The sequence below is a fragment of the Amblyomma americanum genome, chromosome 1, assembly GCF_052857255.1.
Source record: "Amblyomma americanum isolate KBUSLIRL-KWMA chromosome 1, ASM5285725v1, whole genome shotgun sequence".
In the NCBI taxonomy this organism is placed as follows: domain Eukaryota; kingdom Metazoa; phylum Arthropoda; class Arachnida; order Ixodida; family Ixodidae; genus Amblyomma; species Amblyomma americanum.
In genome coordinates, this window is record NC_135497.1 from 238,500,342 (window position 1) to 238,515,749 (window position 15,408).

General features: G+C 49.8%; 1 protein-coding gene and 1 non-coding gene across 2 annotated transcripts; both read right to left on the minus strand.

Moving 5' to 3' along the window:
• Positions 1–3,137: 3,137 nt before the first annotated feature.
• On the minus strand, positions 3,138–7,732 carry LOC144095875 (uncharacterized). The gene is made up of 4 exons (XM_077629362.1): positions 7,578–7,732; positions 6,709–6,979; positions 5,882–6,091; positions 3,138–3,629 (listed from the first exon to the last, which is right to left on the minus strand). Exons 1-4 carry the CDS (start codon positions 7,730–7,732, stop codon positions 3,384–3,386), a joined length of 882 nt encoding a protein of 293 aa, XP_077485488.1. The 3' UTR covers positions 3,138–3,383.
• Positions 7,733–14,407: 6,675 nt separating this feature from the next.
• On the minus strand, positions 14,408–14,484 carry TRNAN-GUU (transfer RNA asparagine (anticodon GUU)). The gene has a single exon. It is a non-coding gene; the product is annotated as a tRNA-Asn (tRNA).
• Positions 14,485–15,408: the final 924 nt, after the last annotated feature.

Consider the following 15,408-nt stretch of genomic DNA (forward strand, 5'->3'; position numbering starts at 1 on the left):
GCGCATAAACAAGGCATTTGCTCAAATCAGGCACGTGTCCAATGGAAGGCCCAAGCCCCCCCCCCCCCCCCATTTATTTATAACAGAAGTCACCGTGGACCCTTGCCAAAAAAAAAAAAATCTTGACCACGTGCCTGGCTCAAACCACTATATGCTAGAACACTATATTTATAAGCACTGATAAAACAGAGACACTTTCGCTACTCTGTCGTCTGCTGCGAAGATCATGGCCAAAAACGCGACTTGGCCGTTCTTGTCTTCGCCTACTCTCCCACAGTATTGGCAGCTTGAACTTCATATAACAACGCGGCGCCCTGTGGAGCGCGGTGACGTCCGATTGTTGTTACGTCCAGCGAACGCCTGACGCACCCGGCGTCTTGGGCGCCTTTGCGCGCGCGTTCGCAGCGAAGCCATGCAAAGTACAAACGTATCAGAAGCTCAGAGAATTGGCCATGGGAGCTTCAAGCACACGGATTTTTTTTTTTTACAGGAAGTTGGACTAACGGCGACCAGGGAGGAGGTCTTATTGGCCGACAGCAATAAGAGCAGGAGCCTTCTCCGGTTCCTACACGAAAACACCTCAAATGATTTCCCAAGGGTATACAGCGAATCCAAATTGTGCCTCTACGGCAAGTGCGCGAAATAAATTAAAAAACAACTAGCACAGTCATGCACAAAGTCGCAGTGAGGCTCATGGAAAGTCCGGACACACATTACTCGTTGGGCTTCGGAGCAGTTCAGTTATGTCAGTTGCAAAAATCCCCGTAGGTCCCACTTATCAAAATTTAACGCACTAGTTGACGAAAATTTAGTTAATCTGAGGGTTGTCGCTCCACCTGCGGCATTAAAATGTACTGTCCTTAGCTGCCCAAAATAAAGTTGCTGCGTTTCAGTAGCTGGCTGCTAGGCGCGCAGGTGACGCCACCATTTGTCCAGAAACTGGCTGCTGGCTTTGGTTGGAATTTTATTTGGAGTTTCTCAACTGGCGAGATTAAAACGCTATGACCGGCCCTTCTTGTCGGCGTCATCGATGTTTGCTTTCTGGGGCCAGGACGTAATTACATTTTTGATGTAGCGACTGCGTCACGTTGCTGTCGATATCGGCAGGTTCAGGACGGCTGGCCTGCTCACTACTTAAAACTTCAATGTCAATTTAGAATATATTTTGCGCCTCAACTGTAAGTGATACGTGGTGGAAGTAATATTTTTTATAACTTGGAACAGTACAACAGGTTTCGCAAAAAGTCGAAAATATGCTCCTAACAGCCTAGCGCGAGAAACGAAACAGCAGAAAAAGAACAATAGCTTCCGATCGTGTCTACCTGCGGTCCTTTTTCTGGTGTCTCTTTCTTCGCACTGGGTCGTTTTGCTATCAAGTATGAACTCGACCATTAAGTTCGGTTTTTGAAATTTAGGGATGCTACTCCTTTGAAGTGATCGTTTGTGAAATTAAGAATAAAAGTCAACTAGAAACGATGCGGCGAGAACAACTGATGCAAGACGCATTAAATGTAGAAAAACAAAAGCGTAAAACCTGCAGGATACGATGTTATTTACATCTTAAAGTATTGGAAAGAACTAAGGTACTGTTGCAAATGGGTCGCAAGCCCCAAGGGTAGCGTTGGCCTGGCGGCCTGGGGCACAGCTGGAAACATCCGAAGGTCCTGGCAAAGGATGAGTCGACTGCCAACAGAACAACTTGTTTATTCTTGCATCGCAAAAGAGCAGCCGGTCAGGGCGACCACGTTACTCGACGGAAGAAATCGAAGTCTCTCTTTGGCGTCCGGGGCAGCTGCCTTTATACCCTCGGAGTCGAGGACAAGAAGCAACGGCTCGGGATGAGGCGCACGAGACGGCGACGCACGGACATGTTGAGACGTGACGTGACGCGTCCGCCGGGCCGGCGCCGGTCAGACCTCCTCGCCTCCCTGTTGGGGAGCTCCTCTCCCCGGCTGCCGCGCTTTGACAAGCGTGGGCACCAACATGCACACACACACGCACACACGAAGACACGTGGCATTGAAACCTGCCTGGACGCGCTTGGCGGGAGGCGTTGCGGCAGCGCTGAACGGGCCAAAATGACCGCCACTTTGAACGAAGCCCCGGCGTCCGTTGCATCCGCGCCGGCTATACCGCGCGTCGTAGGCGAAACGTAACAGTACACAGGACAGGGGGGGGGAATAACATTTATTTCCCGACCCTGGTCCGGGTTGCCATCTCAAGTTGGAGCAACGAGCAGTCGCTATAGTAATGGGCGGAATGCTCCAGGAGTAGCGGCTCAGCTCTCCCAATAACAATAGGCTACTTCGACCATTATGAGGTTGATTGGTTTCAAATTCACTCTTAAGGTACTAAATAATCCACAATTTTATTTTGTTCTGTTTATTTGCTACCACGGCTGCTCAGCAATAGAGGGATCTGCAAGTATAAAATCCAAAATGGAAAATATCTACGCAGTACATGAAAGAAATGGTCATATAAACAGAGCATAGTGTTAAGCTTATTCTACCCCACGCTATAATAGTTTGAAAAATATGGCTCGAAAAGCAATTTCGTCCAGCGGTTCATCACGCTAGCTTTCATTCGATAGTCAACGTAGGCTGAGACGCAACCGTACAGGGTAATAAGTAGTTTTTTTTTACAATTGTTAGCGACAGACGTAAAGATAGAATATAGGGAAGAGCGCGCTAACAGTATACACTAAAAAAACACGTTATAAAGTATAACTAAACAACGTCGCTCAATGAGAAATGGCTGTCCTCTTTTTAAGGCTCCTCTAAAAAAAAGAGCCGCCTTACCTCTTCCCTGATCTTACTGCCACCTGGCGATATTGCGCCCCCATCGCTAACACAAATTCCGGCGATGTATACAGATGGATGTGAAGGGGTCCATAATAATGGGCAGACCTAATCTCTACCACTGAACAGTGGCACGGCGAAAATGAATTTTCTAGTTTTTAATATAGCTCAGTTCACTGCATATCCAGTCATAAAGAAGAGAAACTCGGACCATGGCGGCCAAGCCAGCGAAAGAGAAAGGCTTGGCCGAAATTAGCCGACCTAAAGAAGGGATACGCGGTCTACTTTTTTTGTATTTTTTTTTCTGCGGCCAGTGTTAATGTTGCGCCATTTCTGCTCTTAATACTATTGTTACTGCGGGCGTTGGTGCTCCTTTTTAAATTGTTAGGTTGGTGATGCTGCTATTTTTACTGCTTTTGCTGCTATTGTTCTTGTTATTACTTTGACTGATAATGTGGTGGCAACGCTGCTGCTGCTGTTCCTATTTCTGTTGCAGCATTGTTATTGTTGTCGTTGGGATGGCGGCGGTTGCGGCGCCAGTGGTGGTGCTGGTGAATGTTGGTGACGCTACGGGCCGGCAGTGATCTAGTAGGCGCACTCGTCCGGAGAGGGTGGTGGTGGCGCCGTCTGGGGGCAGATGAAGGCGTCACTGAAGCCGCTCAGCGAAGGCAGCGAGAAGCGGCACGCGCGCTCCGCCAGGCCGCGGTGCCCGTGATTCCGCTGGTACCAGTTAATGCACAATCCTACAAAGAAGAGCTGTTCGGGCGTCAGGCCGAACTGCTCCCTCTCCTGGCGGAAGCGTCTGGCGTTCTGCGGCGCCTTGCGGACACCCTGCGGGAAACATTAGGCCAGCTGCGAACCGGGTCATCCGCCGTACCATGCCACAATCTGCATCCGAGCACAACCCTTCCAGTGCGAGGCACTGCGTTATATAACGGGTGGTGCTGACTGCAGGTGTCTCTAAAGATTAAACGTTGTTTGCGGTGAGCATGTTCTACACAGGGAGGTGCAAAAAAGCGCTGCTGCTCTTACAAGCGAAAGGATTTCGCGCAATGACTGCATAATCAACAGTAAAGTTTGTCCCAAAGTGAGAAAATACTTCCCACCTGTTACTCCCTGATATAGGTGAAATGCAAATTATTTCACTGGGTGATGAAATCGATGACTACGCCGCCGCGCAGGGAATAGCTCTTTTGGGTGTCGTCGTTTGGCTACGAACGGGCTATGCAGTAGTGATCCACCACCTACCCCTGCTCCCTAATATCCCCTTGCCGAAGCGAAACTTGGAAGTTCGCCAACTCGCCTCCCGGTGCCGACACACCACTGTGTGTCGGTGAGATCCTGACAGCCAACTGCAACGAAATTGTTCGCCATGTAAAAACACTTTTTTTTCTGAAGATATGTCAACAGAGGCTCCTAAAAACAAGAAGGTAGTGCATAAGGAGTCCCTCGCAAAAATCGTCGTTTTCCAAACTGACACCGAAAAAGGGGCGGCCATTACCAAGTGCCGAAAATTACGCATAATTAGGAACGCTCGGAACCGCTAGACGCCGTAATTTCGCCTTGTCGGCGCCTCGCTGCTGTCCGTAGAAACCGCAGCGAGCGGGCACGCGTTACACAAATTTGTAAGCACTGCAAACGAACGCCCGCAAAAAGGAACCACTTTTTGTTTCGCGGCGTCTACTTTCGTCCTTCTGTCACCAAAGAGGTACGGCGCTGCTGGTGCAGCGGCCGGAATCGCCAGAGAGGATGCAAGCTTTCGATTCATTCTGGCCAAATCAAGCAAGGACCCCACTAGAACGCCACGTGAAAGAAAGTGGATCGCCCTATGCCATCCAACTTTCTCTGTTTGTCGTACTTCAGAAATGCATGCGTCGTGCGCATTCGTGTGCAGCGTGCGCGTTCTTGTCCCCGCAGGCTACACATTATTTCGGCATGTAATCGCGCCTGCATTTGCTAAAACTTTACCACAGTACCCGCCGCGGTGGCGCAGTGGTTAGCGCGCTCGGCTACTGGTCCGGAGTTCCCGGGTTCGAACCCGAACGCGGCGGCTGCGCTTTTATGGAGGAAAAACGCTAAGGCGCACGTGTGCTGTGCGATGTCAGTGCACGTTAAAGATCCCCAGGTGGTCGAAATTATTCCGGAGCCCTCCACTACGGCACCTCTTCCTTCCTTTCTTCTTTCACTCCCTCCTTTATCCCTTCCCTTACGGCGCCGTTCAGGTGTCCAACGATATATGAGACAGATACTGCGCCATTTCCTATCCCCCCAAAACCAATTATTATTATTATTACGAATGACTACCAAGCCGCCTCTAAGCCTCCAGCCTTTCACTTCACGCCGTCCGTGACCGGTTCACTCCCAACGGGCCCGGCTTTAAGAGGGTTCGAGCGCTTTCCCGCACCTATATATCATATCCGGTGAATTTCCTACCTGCGCGACACGCCGCCAGATGCACGCGTAGTCCGCTACAGTGCTTTTTAAACGGTTATAATAACAGTAGTAGCTCTCTTAATAACAAGCGCGGAACTTTGTCAGGGTCAGTTTTGCAAAATACCCGTCCACACTAAGAGGCGTTTTGACCAAAGTAAAATTTCGTTGCAGTTGGCCTTAAAGGATACATTGTTTCGTATACTACCATACGCACCGTTCGCACTTCCACGTGCCTCCCAGCTAACCGCGTCCAGAGGGAGGTCAGAGATGGCGTCGACAGGTGGTGCAGTGTTGGAGCGTCTTTACGAAGCCATGGTGCTTACGGAGACTCTTTTCATCGCCTCGAAATATTTTCGGAGGCGCCAGCCGCTCTAAAGGACAACGACCGACTTGCACACACTGAGTAAGCGATCAGCACGCGGTTATAAGCATTGTTCAAAGCCCGCCATTGGATTCTTTCCGATGTTCAAACGCGGAAGCTTGTCTCTGCACGGTCGTTTCTCACATTCCTACCAAATAAATGCGGCGGCCATGACAAAGGAAGCACTAAGAACAAAACTTCAATGCTGCGCAGCCTTTTTGACTGTTCGGACCTACTTTGCACCACCCAGGTACCTCGGGATATTGAGCAAACAGAAGGACACGCTAACCTTGTAGGCATTGAAGAGGATATCGGCAGTAACTGCAGCCTCCAAGATCCGCCTTGATATTTCGCCGGTATTCCACCTCTGGTCGAGGTACTGTCTCCGCAGGCACTGGTACTTCTTCCTTAGTGCGTTGAAAAAGTCATATGACCAGACCCTCTCATAACTGCCTGTCTCGTTGAATATGTCCTGGCCGTACAAGAACAGCTGGCTCGCCTGCGATATCCGTCACTGTTGTTTAGTATACTAGTCTGACTTTCGATAGGCATCGTGTGAGAACCTCGCTGGACTTAAACAAGAGAACTGTAAGAACGACAACAGGCGAAGCGCGACGATGGGCATTCAGTGAGCTTTCATTGCTGTTAAAACGGTGTCATAATAGACAAAAAAGACTGTTCTCAATATCTCAACGTCGAACTAGGCCTTCAGTAACTATTGCAAGTTCAACACTGTCGTCCGCTGCTGTGCGAACCTGCAGAGCTCAGGCTGATTGTGCATGAAAGCCGCTTTTTTAGTTTTATTTGTTAAGCTCATAAAAATCACAAGCACGCCGGCTCAGGCTCGTAACATGGGGCGACGGTGAACACGCTGGCTCAAGCCTATACAGAACACTTGGTAATGGTTGAGCCTAGCTCACATGCCGAACGCTCAAGCTAGTCACGCTTTATGAAGCAACCGTTTGCAAGCAAGCTTTTTCACGGACAGTTCGATCCGTGACCAACAAAGGCTAATGGTGAAAGAAGTGGCGACAAGTTAACCGCCATTGAGCCACTCCAATAGCCAATTACTTCGTTACGTTGCTTGCGCTTGAGACGAGTGCTCAGAACACGCACCTGCTGTGCGACCTTGTGTCCGATAACAGCGTAGTTGAGGGAGTAGGACTTGTCGAGCGGGGGCACAACGGTGTCCAGGCCGAGGTGGATTACGTTGTACACACTGACCATATATGGCAAGCCTGTCCTAAATGGAGGCACAAAGAACTTGCTCGTGTTCGCCGTGGTGTCCAGAAGTAGGCTCACCATATACTTGGTGGTGATGCGGCACAAGCTGAGGTAGTTGTCCAGGTAGATCACGTCTTTCTGGTCGGGCACGTGCGTGTATAACCTGTGTGGACCCGTTTGGAGCTGAGATTCCTCCTCTTTGCCATAACACTATGATGAGTAGGGATTTTTCCCTTAATATGAGGACAATACACTATACGCCCCTGGCAGTATGTGCGGCAACGTTAGTTCAACAAAATATCCGGCCTTGTATAGCAGTGGCCGCCTTGTCACCGGTTGGCTTTGTCTGCTGGGCGCGACGCTATCGTATACTTCCATTTGGTATACTTCCGCAGTGTATTACCGATCACTGTTCCACCGCCTTAACTACGATTATTCTTGACGATCTCAAAGCTCAACGATTCTGGCGCGCACGCAAGCAAAAATTAAGTTTCACCTAGTTCCTTATTGTCAACCGCTGAATGTGTTGATCACGCTTGTCGCCATCATGTCACTTGGTCATTTCAGGAAGAAGTTTTGCCAGCAAATTGTTCGCTGCTGCGTTTGTCGCCGCGTTTTTTGTTGTTTTTTTCGCGTAGCAAATGGACAACCATGGCGATGGTGGCTTGTAAACATCAGCGGGATAGCTTGTTTCATACGAAAGCACCGTTATACTGCCCGCAGGTAATCCGCAAACGATAGCTGAGCCCAAATGCCCTTACCTGTCCACTTCGGCGACATCGTGCAAGGCAGCGAAGGTATAGGGTAAGAGTCGCAAGGTAGCAATCTTGTCCATCATTCTTAGCTCGCTCTCCTCAATTGGATTGTGTAGGGATGTGACGAAATTTCTAGTAGAATGAGTGATGCGCTCCACCATATCCACGAGGTGCTCTGTGTCGGTGCGATCCACGTGGTCGTTCAAATAGAGTCTCTCAGCGGCAAAGGGCATCAGCCTGCGTCGTGGACAAGACCTGCTTGTAACGGGAAGTTTCTCTTGCGCAAGTTATGGCTGGAGAGCTAATGGAATAGCAAGACACTGGGCGTAAATGAGGCACTAAGGAACTTTTCACGTTTTGTGAGAGTGTTCAATTCCCCTCGCAGATCGTGGAACCCGTTTTCTCCATTCCACGCCTTCTGCGCTAGTCTCTGTATACGTTTTAACGCACTGAAGTCGACTTCCAATCATTCAACATCGTTCACATCATTCGTCTTCTAATTCGACAGGGGCAAAATATTCTGCCAGGCGATCGTTCCAAATAGAGAGGTTCACCCAAGCGTAAAGGACAAGCGCTTCACCAGTCGTCCTACAGACGTTACCAGAAAGCTTTTCTGTTCCAAGGCGTGGTGCGTACACTATAATGGACAATGTCCATATGACCTGGCAGTGTTCAACGTGCCCAACGGACAGCCAGAATGGAAAACGAACCAAACGGTGCGCGTGAAGACTAGGGAGAATCGAAAGGTGCTGTTTTCGAAAACTAAAAAAAAAAATGGCACGTAGTACGCCCTGTACCGCGCGACGCTGTGCAAGCTATGCTCCTAAAGAAGAGCCTATCTGCTAAGCTAAGTATGGTTCGTGGCTGGTTGATGCTCTGCTTTTGTGGCGTATTGTTCCCTATCAAGCTTAGCCAGTACATGTGTGGCCTGAACTGTCAGCCGTGGTTTTTGATGTATGTGAACTGGGGCTCTAGTTAGCTGAGGCAACATGTTAACCTTTACATTGAAGTACAATTTATTCAGTTAAGAAGCGATGACGAATGCGGCGATGTGCACGAACAGCAACCGACTGTGGCTGAGAGGTAGCCGCACTTCAGCAACCAGATGGTTCCTTGCACGAAAAAAAAATATAGCGACTGCAGGCTTTAGCGTAAGTACGCGTTGATACTGCGAAATTAGTCACTGGCGGATTCTAAGTGCAAGTACAGGTGGCTATAGACTACGAGATATTTCCGGAATATATTGGCTAATTCAAGACAAATTTAGCTGAGGTTCGCAATTTGGTTAATTTGAATTGACTTTTTCATCTGATTGATACGTTGAAATAACGGAAGCAGACTATATATTAGTTGTTGAGGTGAAATTCGAGAGCTTTGTAATCTCTAACGCTGTAGGTCATGGTTGCCATTTCATAAACGCCAAAGCTAGGCAATAAATTCGATTTAGGAAAGAAGGAAAGAATGAGGAGTGAAGAGTCGTTTTTGCCGAGGTGATGATTACTCACATAACTCTGGGTCATCGTTATTTTTCAGTATGAAGCGTTTATTTTGTTGTCTGCAGTGTCTAATCGCAAAGCGGCTGCAATATTTGCGTGACAGTTTACACCCACATGTTTCCGGAAAAGACTAAGTACCGCTGACAACATGTATACCGGTCACTTCCTTTTCTCGATTTGACGAAAAGAAATGCGCCACGTAGGATTTCAATAGAATTCAAGGGGCTACAGTGTAGCGCACAAATAAAGAAGCAAAAAAACATGGAAAGGAGGAAAGGACAAAAGCGACTCAAGTTATCGGCGCTAAATAGCGGGTTAAGTGTATACGTCATGGTGAAATCAAAGTTAAAAAAGGCAACTTACTGGTGTACGTCGCTGAAGCAACGCGGCCACAAGTCTTTCAAGCTGCTCGTGTGGTTAGCAATAGGAGTGCCGTACGCTATACTATAGGAAGCCAAGCGGCTCAGGAACCAGACGATGTATAGCCCGACGTAGGCGGAGATCATGGTCGGATCCAGTGACATGAAGACGCTTTGCGAGAGGAATTTGGCATACTCGCTGTCTAGTACTAAGAACGTTGTGCGCGCATTTGGGACTGCTCGAAGCTTGCGACTCAGCACTTCAGACATTGCGAACCAAAACTCTGTCGCCGGATACTCAGTGTTCAGTTTAACTTTGGCGTCCAAACGCTCGATATCTGGCAAGCGATAAAATTGCCTGTTTACGATCTCTACCGCCTTGATAAGGCGCATATAGGACATGCCGTGTTCACCTATCACTTCGGCACAGCGCCTGACGTACTCCTCCAGTTTGCGGTCCACTTGCAGCTGGTAAAGAAACTTGACGAACGGGACGATATGGTAGCTCGGCGCGAAGTACAGCATGTAGCCCCTGCGAAGGCGGAGATTGTGGCCAGCGGTAAGCCTGAACAAGGGGCCGATGCCCAAGTTGAGGTTCATCTCCACGATGCCGCGAACGATGAAGAACACCGACGTCGGTTTCAACTCGGGAAACGTGAATCCCCCAATGTCCAGGACTCTCTTGATTTTGTTGACGTAGTCAGGCGTCTGGTGTGCGAGCTTAATGCAGTTCCGAAGCACTATAGCGGCCTTCTGGACACTGCTCTGACCGGGCCCAGTAGGCGTCTCTGATATGTAGTGAAACACCGAATACATTAGTGACTCATAAATCTTGGCGTACGTGGCCGAGTCAGCTCCGCTGCAGGAGTACTTATAGAAGTCGTAGCAAGGCGAGATCGATGTATCTATAGATTCGCGAATCGCCACTGCTGGCTTGTAGCAGCGAGGCAGTGAGCACTGCGACACATACTGGAAGAGCACGAGTGGCTGCAACACGGTGATAGTGAATGTCACGGCTGCCATTGACACCAGGAACACGCGGTACTCCTTGGAGCGGTCGGGTTTGCTGATCGAGGATGTGACCGTGGATAGCTTTACGTCGCTCTCAGTCGTTGTGCTGAAGCGCCGCCGAGCAGGCGCGTCAAAAGAGACTGAACGTGGAACCCGCTTGGCCGGCGTCCTCGCGGACGTGGAGCGACGGAGGATGGGAGTCTCGGCGAACGCGAGGTGGTACTTGCGGATCAGCGGGCCTGGTGGGGGCTCTTTGGGCTTCGGCTTCCACGCGCTTCCATTCCCGCGGCGCGGGAACTGCCGTGCCTGCAACGATGGAATTTAGGTGGACGTTATCCGACATGAAGCTTTCATAATGGCAAAAGATGTCACGCTATAGCTTGTGGTCTGTTTGAAAATCCATTAATATTTGCGCCAACGTGACGCTGCAGTTCCGTATTCTTGTTCTGTGTCGTCCAATTCGCGGAAATCTTCCAAGACTTTTCGAAAGATTCTGCGCGTTGAACTACCTTATTACAACGGCAGGTTTTAGTCAAGTATCGCGACATTTTGCATTTTTGGCTCTCAAAAAAGTAAGAACGAAGATACCTCAATAAACTCTAACCTGTACCGGTGCAGGACATCGTGAGCTTCATGACACGACTAGTTTCGTTGAATAACAAGTCTTCTTGCTCACATCTTCATATTCTAAGTCGCAGCTGACCACCTAAAAGCCCCTAAAGCTCAGAGCTATCTTGACAGCTACTTGTTGTAGACATGGCGTTCTATATAGACCTCCATTCCCACCATACTCATTCCTGTTCACCCCTCTTTGCGTCCAAAAGGGGGGTTTTTCTCCTGCGGATTCGAAGAAGCAAGATGCCTAAGCAAATGTCCTAGTCACTCGCACGTCATCTTGCCATGTTAGATCGCGAATGCAGTGGCTCAAAGCAGGCTTTCTATTTTGGCCTCTAGTTTTTTTTTTTTCATGCCATTGAAAACTTGCATGTTTCGTGCACGGGTCGCTTGTAGTGCTAGCTCGTACTAGCGGGCCAAAATGAAACGTGAACAAGGGGCCGCGTGGCTCTTGGTACAGGCTGCGCCATCTAGCAGCGTCCGCGATAACCTCCTGGCGCCTGCGCTGGGTTCGTCGCTTCGTCCCCAGCACCACGGACCCCAGCCGCTCCTTGCGTCTCCAATCACTGGACTTACACAACTTATACCCCTGTCACACGGCCAGTTTCAATGCCCCATTCAGTCGAGGGCCTTCGAGATTCTCAATTGCCATTGAGCTTGAAGGAGTTGTGTCGCTGCTACACGGCAAATCTCAATGGCCATTGAAACGGTTCTCGTGTCTCCCGCCAAGTTTGTGTGGCGCCACAATCGCTACTTTGGATTTTGCAAAATTAACAAAAATATTTGATAAATGTATACTAAATGCTTAAATACACGCATACGCGCATGTCGTTTAAAACCATTTTAATTGCACGTACGCGACGGACAGATGCAGACACCGCTGTAGCCACTCTAATACAAGACGAGCCAAAACGAAGCCAATCCAGCTGCGTCGGAGCGCTGCTTCGTCAGGCTTAACCCCTGTGAAATCGCCTTGATATCTGAAAAACAATGGCTATTTATGCGAGGGTAAGAATGGGCAAATCGAAGGCGAATACAACAGCTTAGAACACGATATTGCTTTGGGGGATTAGCGACGAAGCTGTTATCGCTGTGAAGCGGGCGGGCAGGGCGCCGCCATGTTGTCAACGCTGTGTACGCAAGCAACTCAAAATTAATGCGCGTAATGCGCTTAAAACCAGTCTGATACAATTTTATAATTATTGTACAGACTGCTTGCGTTAAAGTTTAGGCGAATAATGTTTGTTCATGCTTTTGTGCCGTAAATATATCGTGTACGAAAGCGCTCTTGGCGCCGCTCGAAGCAACGCTAGCAACCTTGGGCAGCGCTCGAAGGCCCTCGAAATCTGGATGGAGCTCCGCGCTGCTCCGTTGACTCGATAGACTATTGACTCGATGGCCATTGAAACTGCCCGTGTAGCAGCACTCGATCGCCTTTGAGTCGATAGACTATCGGTTCGAGGACCTTTGAAATGCCCGTGTGACAGAGGTACTGCACACAGGTTTAACCGCTCGTCGCGTATGCCGTGCCCCCCCCCCCCCCCCCCCCCCCCCCAGAGCCGGCGCTGCGCTTGGCAGGTGGTGTGACGTCAGCTGTCTCCGTTGCTTTGACGACGCGTGACGTCAGCTTGCTCCCCGCCGCAACTAGCAGGGAGCCGCTCGTCGCGTGTGCCGTGGCCTCCGAACCGGCGCCGCGCCTGACAGGTGGTCTCTCCGTTGATATGACGACCTCCTCGCCTTGCGCTCGCTCCGTGGCAGCTTCACTTGGATATATAGCGGTGCGCTACGCGTTGGTTGATCAGTCTCGCAGTGGAAGTTACCGACGAAGAGTCTATATCTGAATCTAGTTGCTCTTCTGCTTCGGAACAGTTAAATTCTAAGGCGAAAGCTAAGCAAGCTAGGAAGAATAAGAGAAAGAGGTTGCAACGTGCCCAGGAAACAGAGGAATAACGAGAAGAACGATTGCGAAAACGTCGAGAAGCCGAAGCAGATGAGCGAGCTTTCGCAATTCAAACAGGTTTAACCAGAGCTGAACCACAGCCAATTTTTTTACTCCAGCGCTCGCCGCTTTAGCGAGTCTGGTGGGCGGAACGGCGCGGCTGTTTTGGCTCTTTTTGTCGACCGCGTTATTTCTTCCGCGCATATGCAGACGAAAGATCGACCAGAGTCACTGACATCGCGCCCATGCAGCCATCGCTTGCACCTTCGTGACAGAGCTATTCGGCCGTCGAAGGTTCATCATCGCACCGAGAGATAACGCTGTCAACAGATGGAGAAAAAGCGGCGGCGTCATTGCCCTAGCACGACCCGCGGTCGCGGCGACCGTCACAGTGAAAGCGAGGTGGCTAGCGTAACGCTGTTGCTAAGCGGGGATCCCAAAACTGTGGCATGTCGAGTGACGAGGCGCATAGGGCGCCTGGGAAGGAAGCTACGAACCAGGCGCCCATGTCAGCAGCTTATGACATGCGCTAGACGGCGCGGGTTGTACCAAGAGCGGTCAGGCGTTCGCGCTTGATTTCAGCCCCCTAGTATGCGCCCAGGACCGCTGGAGACGCTGTTTGGTAAGGACTGTGTCATGGTAAGGTAGAATAGAATATTATTAAGCGCCAAACTGGTCAGCTGAGATGTTCAAATAACTCCCCGAAGAATTGAACTTTCAATAGAGTGTACCATTATCGTTACGCGTCGAGAAAAAAAAAACATCACATATTAGCGCTTCCTCGATACTATGCTAGTAGAAACACCTTTTTAACAGCTGGACTGCAGGCCATTGCGTATGGAAAAAGAAAAGAAAATTCGAATGTTTTACAGAGAAAGGAAAGACGCCGCAGTTGTCTTGAACGGCTCAACCACGATTCGAGAGAAGGGGTGGAGGGGACAGAGAACGAGACGAAGGGAACGAGATGTCCTATTGGAACGTTCCCGATCTAACGAGCAGTCCTCCGCTCTCGCCCTACTTTCATCCTTCCAGACTTGCCACTTATTCCTTTTTTCGTGGTAACCGCCCATCAAGTGCTTCCCGTGGTAACCCCACGGAGACTACACTTCCCGTGGAGAATTGCGCATTCCAGTTGCGCAATCCTCCGTTCTCATCTTCCTTCTACAGTAACCACCTCCTGGTTACGCATTCCTCCTCGGCCAGCATATCCTCTTCCTTCCACGTTAACCCTCCTCCTCGTTAGCCGCGGTTACCAACCTCCGGCTACGACTACTACAAAAACTGCGACTAGTACTGCAACGACACTAAACCAGCTAATAAGGCAGCAATTACTCATTGGCCTCCACTCAAGCGCTGTCATACGGCTACAAACGAAAGATATACAGCTCTCAGAGAAATTTCTTAGTTCAAGAAAAGTTCGCCCTGGTCCGGGATTCGAACCCGGAACCACCGCTTCAACAGAGCGGTAACTCTACCAACTGAGCTAACCGGGACGGCTAGCATATGGTAGGGCGAGAGCAAATTAATAATTCTAAGCGGGAGGAAATTTGGTCAAATGTTTAAGGGACTCCCCCAGGTGTAGTACATTTGTAATAAGGGAGTAATAATCATTGGAATCTATCCAAGCGCAGCCTTGGGTGATTCCCCTAAACATTTAATTAAGCCAGGTAAGGGGCCTTTAACAGCTATCGCTGTAGAAATAACCTAGTGAGTGGCTTGTAAGCAGTGAATTAGTTTTTGCTAATTGTCAGGTGAAGACGAACGCATTACACTGACCCACGAAGTAAGATACACAGGAGCGTCAATTCCGCTGAATAGAGATCAAATTGAAATTTGTTTTTGAGGAAAGGAAATATCACAGTATCTGTCTCACATCTCGGCGGACACCTGAACCGCGCCGTAAGGGAAGGGATAAAGAAGAGAGAGAAAGAACAAAGGAAGAAGGAAATGCCGTAGTGGAGGGCCCGGAATAATTTCGATCACCTGGGGATCTTTAACGAGCAATAACATTGCACAGCACACTGACGCCTTTGCGTTTCGCCTCCATCGAAACGCTGCCGCCGCGGTCGGGTTCGAACCCGGGTATTCCGGATCAGTAGCCGTGCGCTTTAACCACTGAGCCACCACGGCGGGATGAATCGAGAGCTGAATAGAGTTTCGCTACACCGCAGATAGCTTGGTAGGGCATCTATTAGATGGCGCTCGGATTTGGCCATTGTCCCTTCCGCCGTACACCCGCCTCTTTGGCGCTCCGGTGGTTCCGTGGTTCGTGGCTTGCGCATGCGCCGTGTCATGCGTCACGGTGTTCGTCTGCTTCGTGGCACTGTATTGGCCCATGTCGATTCATGTGCAAGGATACGCGCAGGCGATAACCAAAACGGACGAGGACGGCGCGCAGACAGCAGGTATCAAGCGAA

Coding starts and splice junctions, on each gene's coding strand:
- LOC144095875 (XM_077629362.1), bottom strand. CDS start 7,732: ATGGTGGAGCGCATCACTCATTCTACTAGAAATTTCGTCACATCCCTA. Junction 6,980..7,577: donor GATGTCGCCGAAGTGGACAG/GTAAGGGCATTT, acceptor GGGTCCACACAG/GTTATACACGCACGTGCCCG. Junction 3,630..5,881: donor TCCTCTTCAATGCCTACAAG/GTTAGCGTGTCC, acceptor TGTTTCCCGCAG/GGTGTCCGCAAGGCGCCGCA.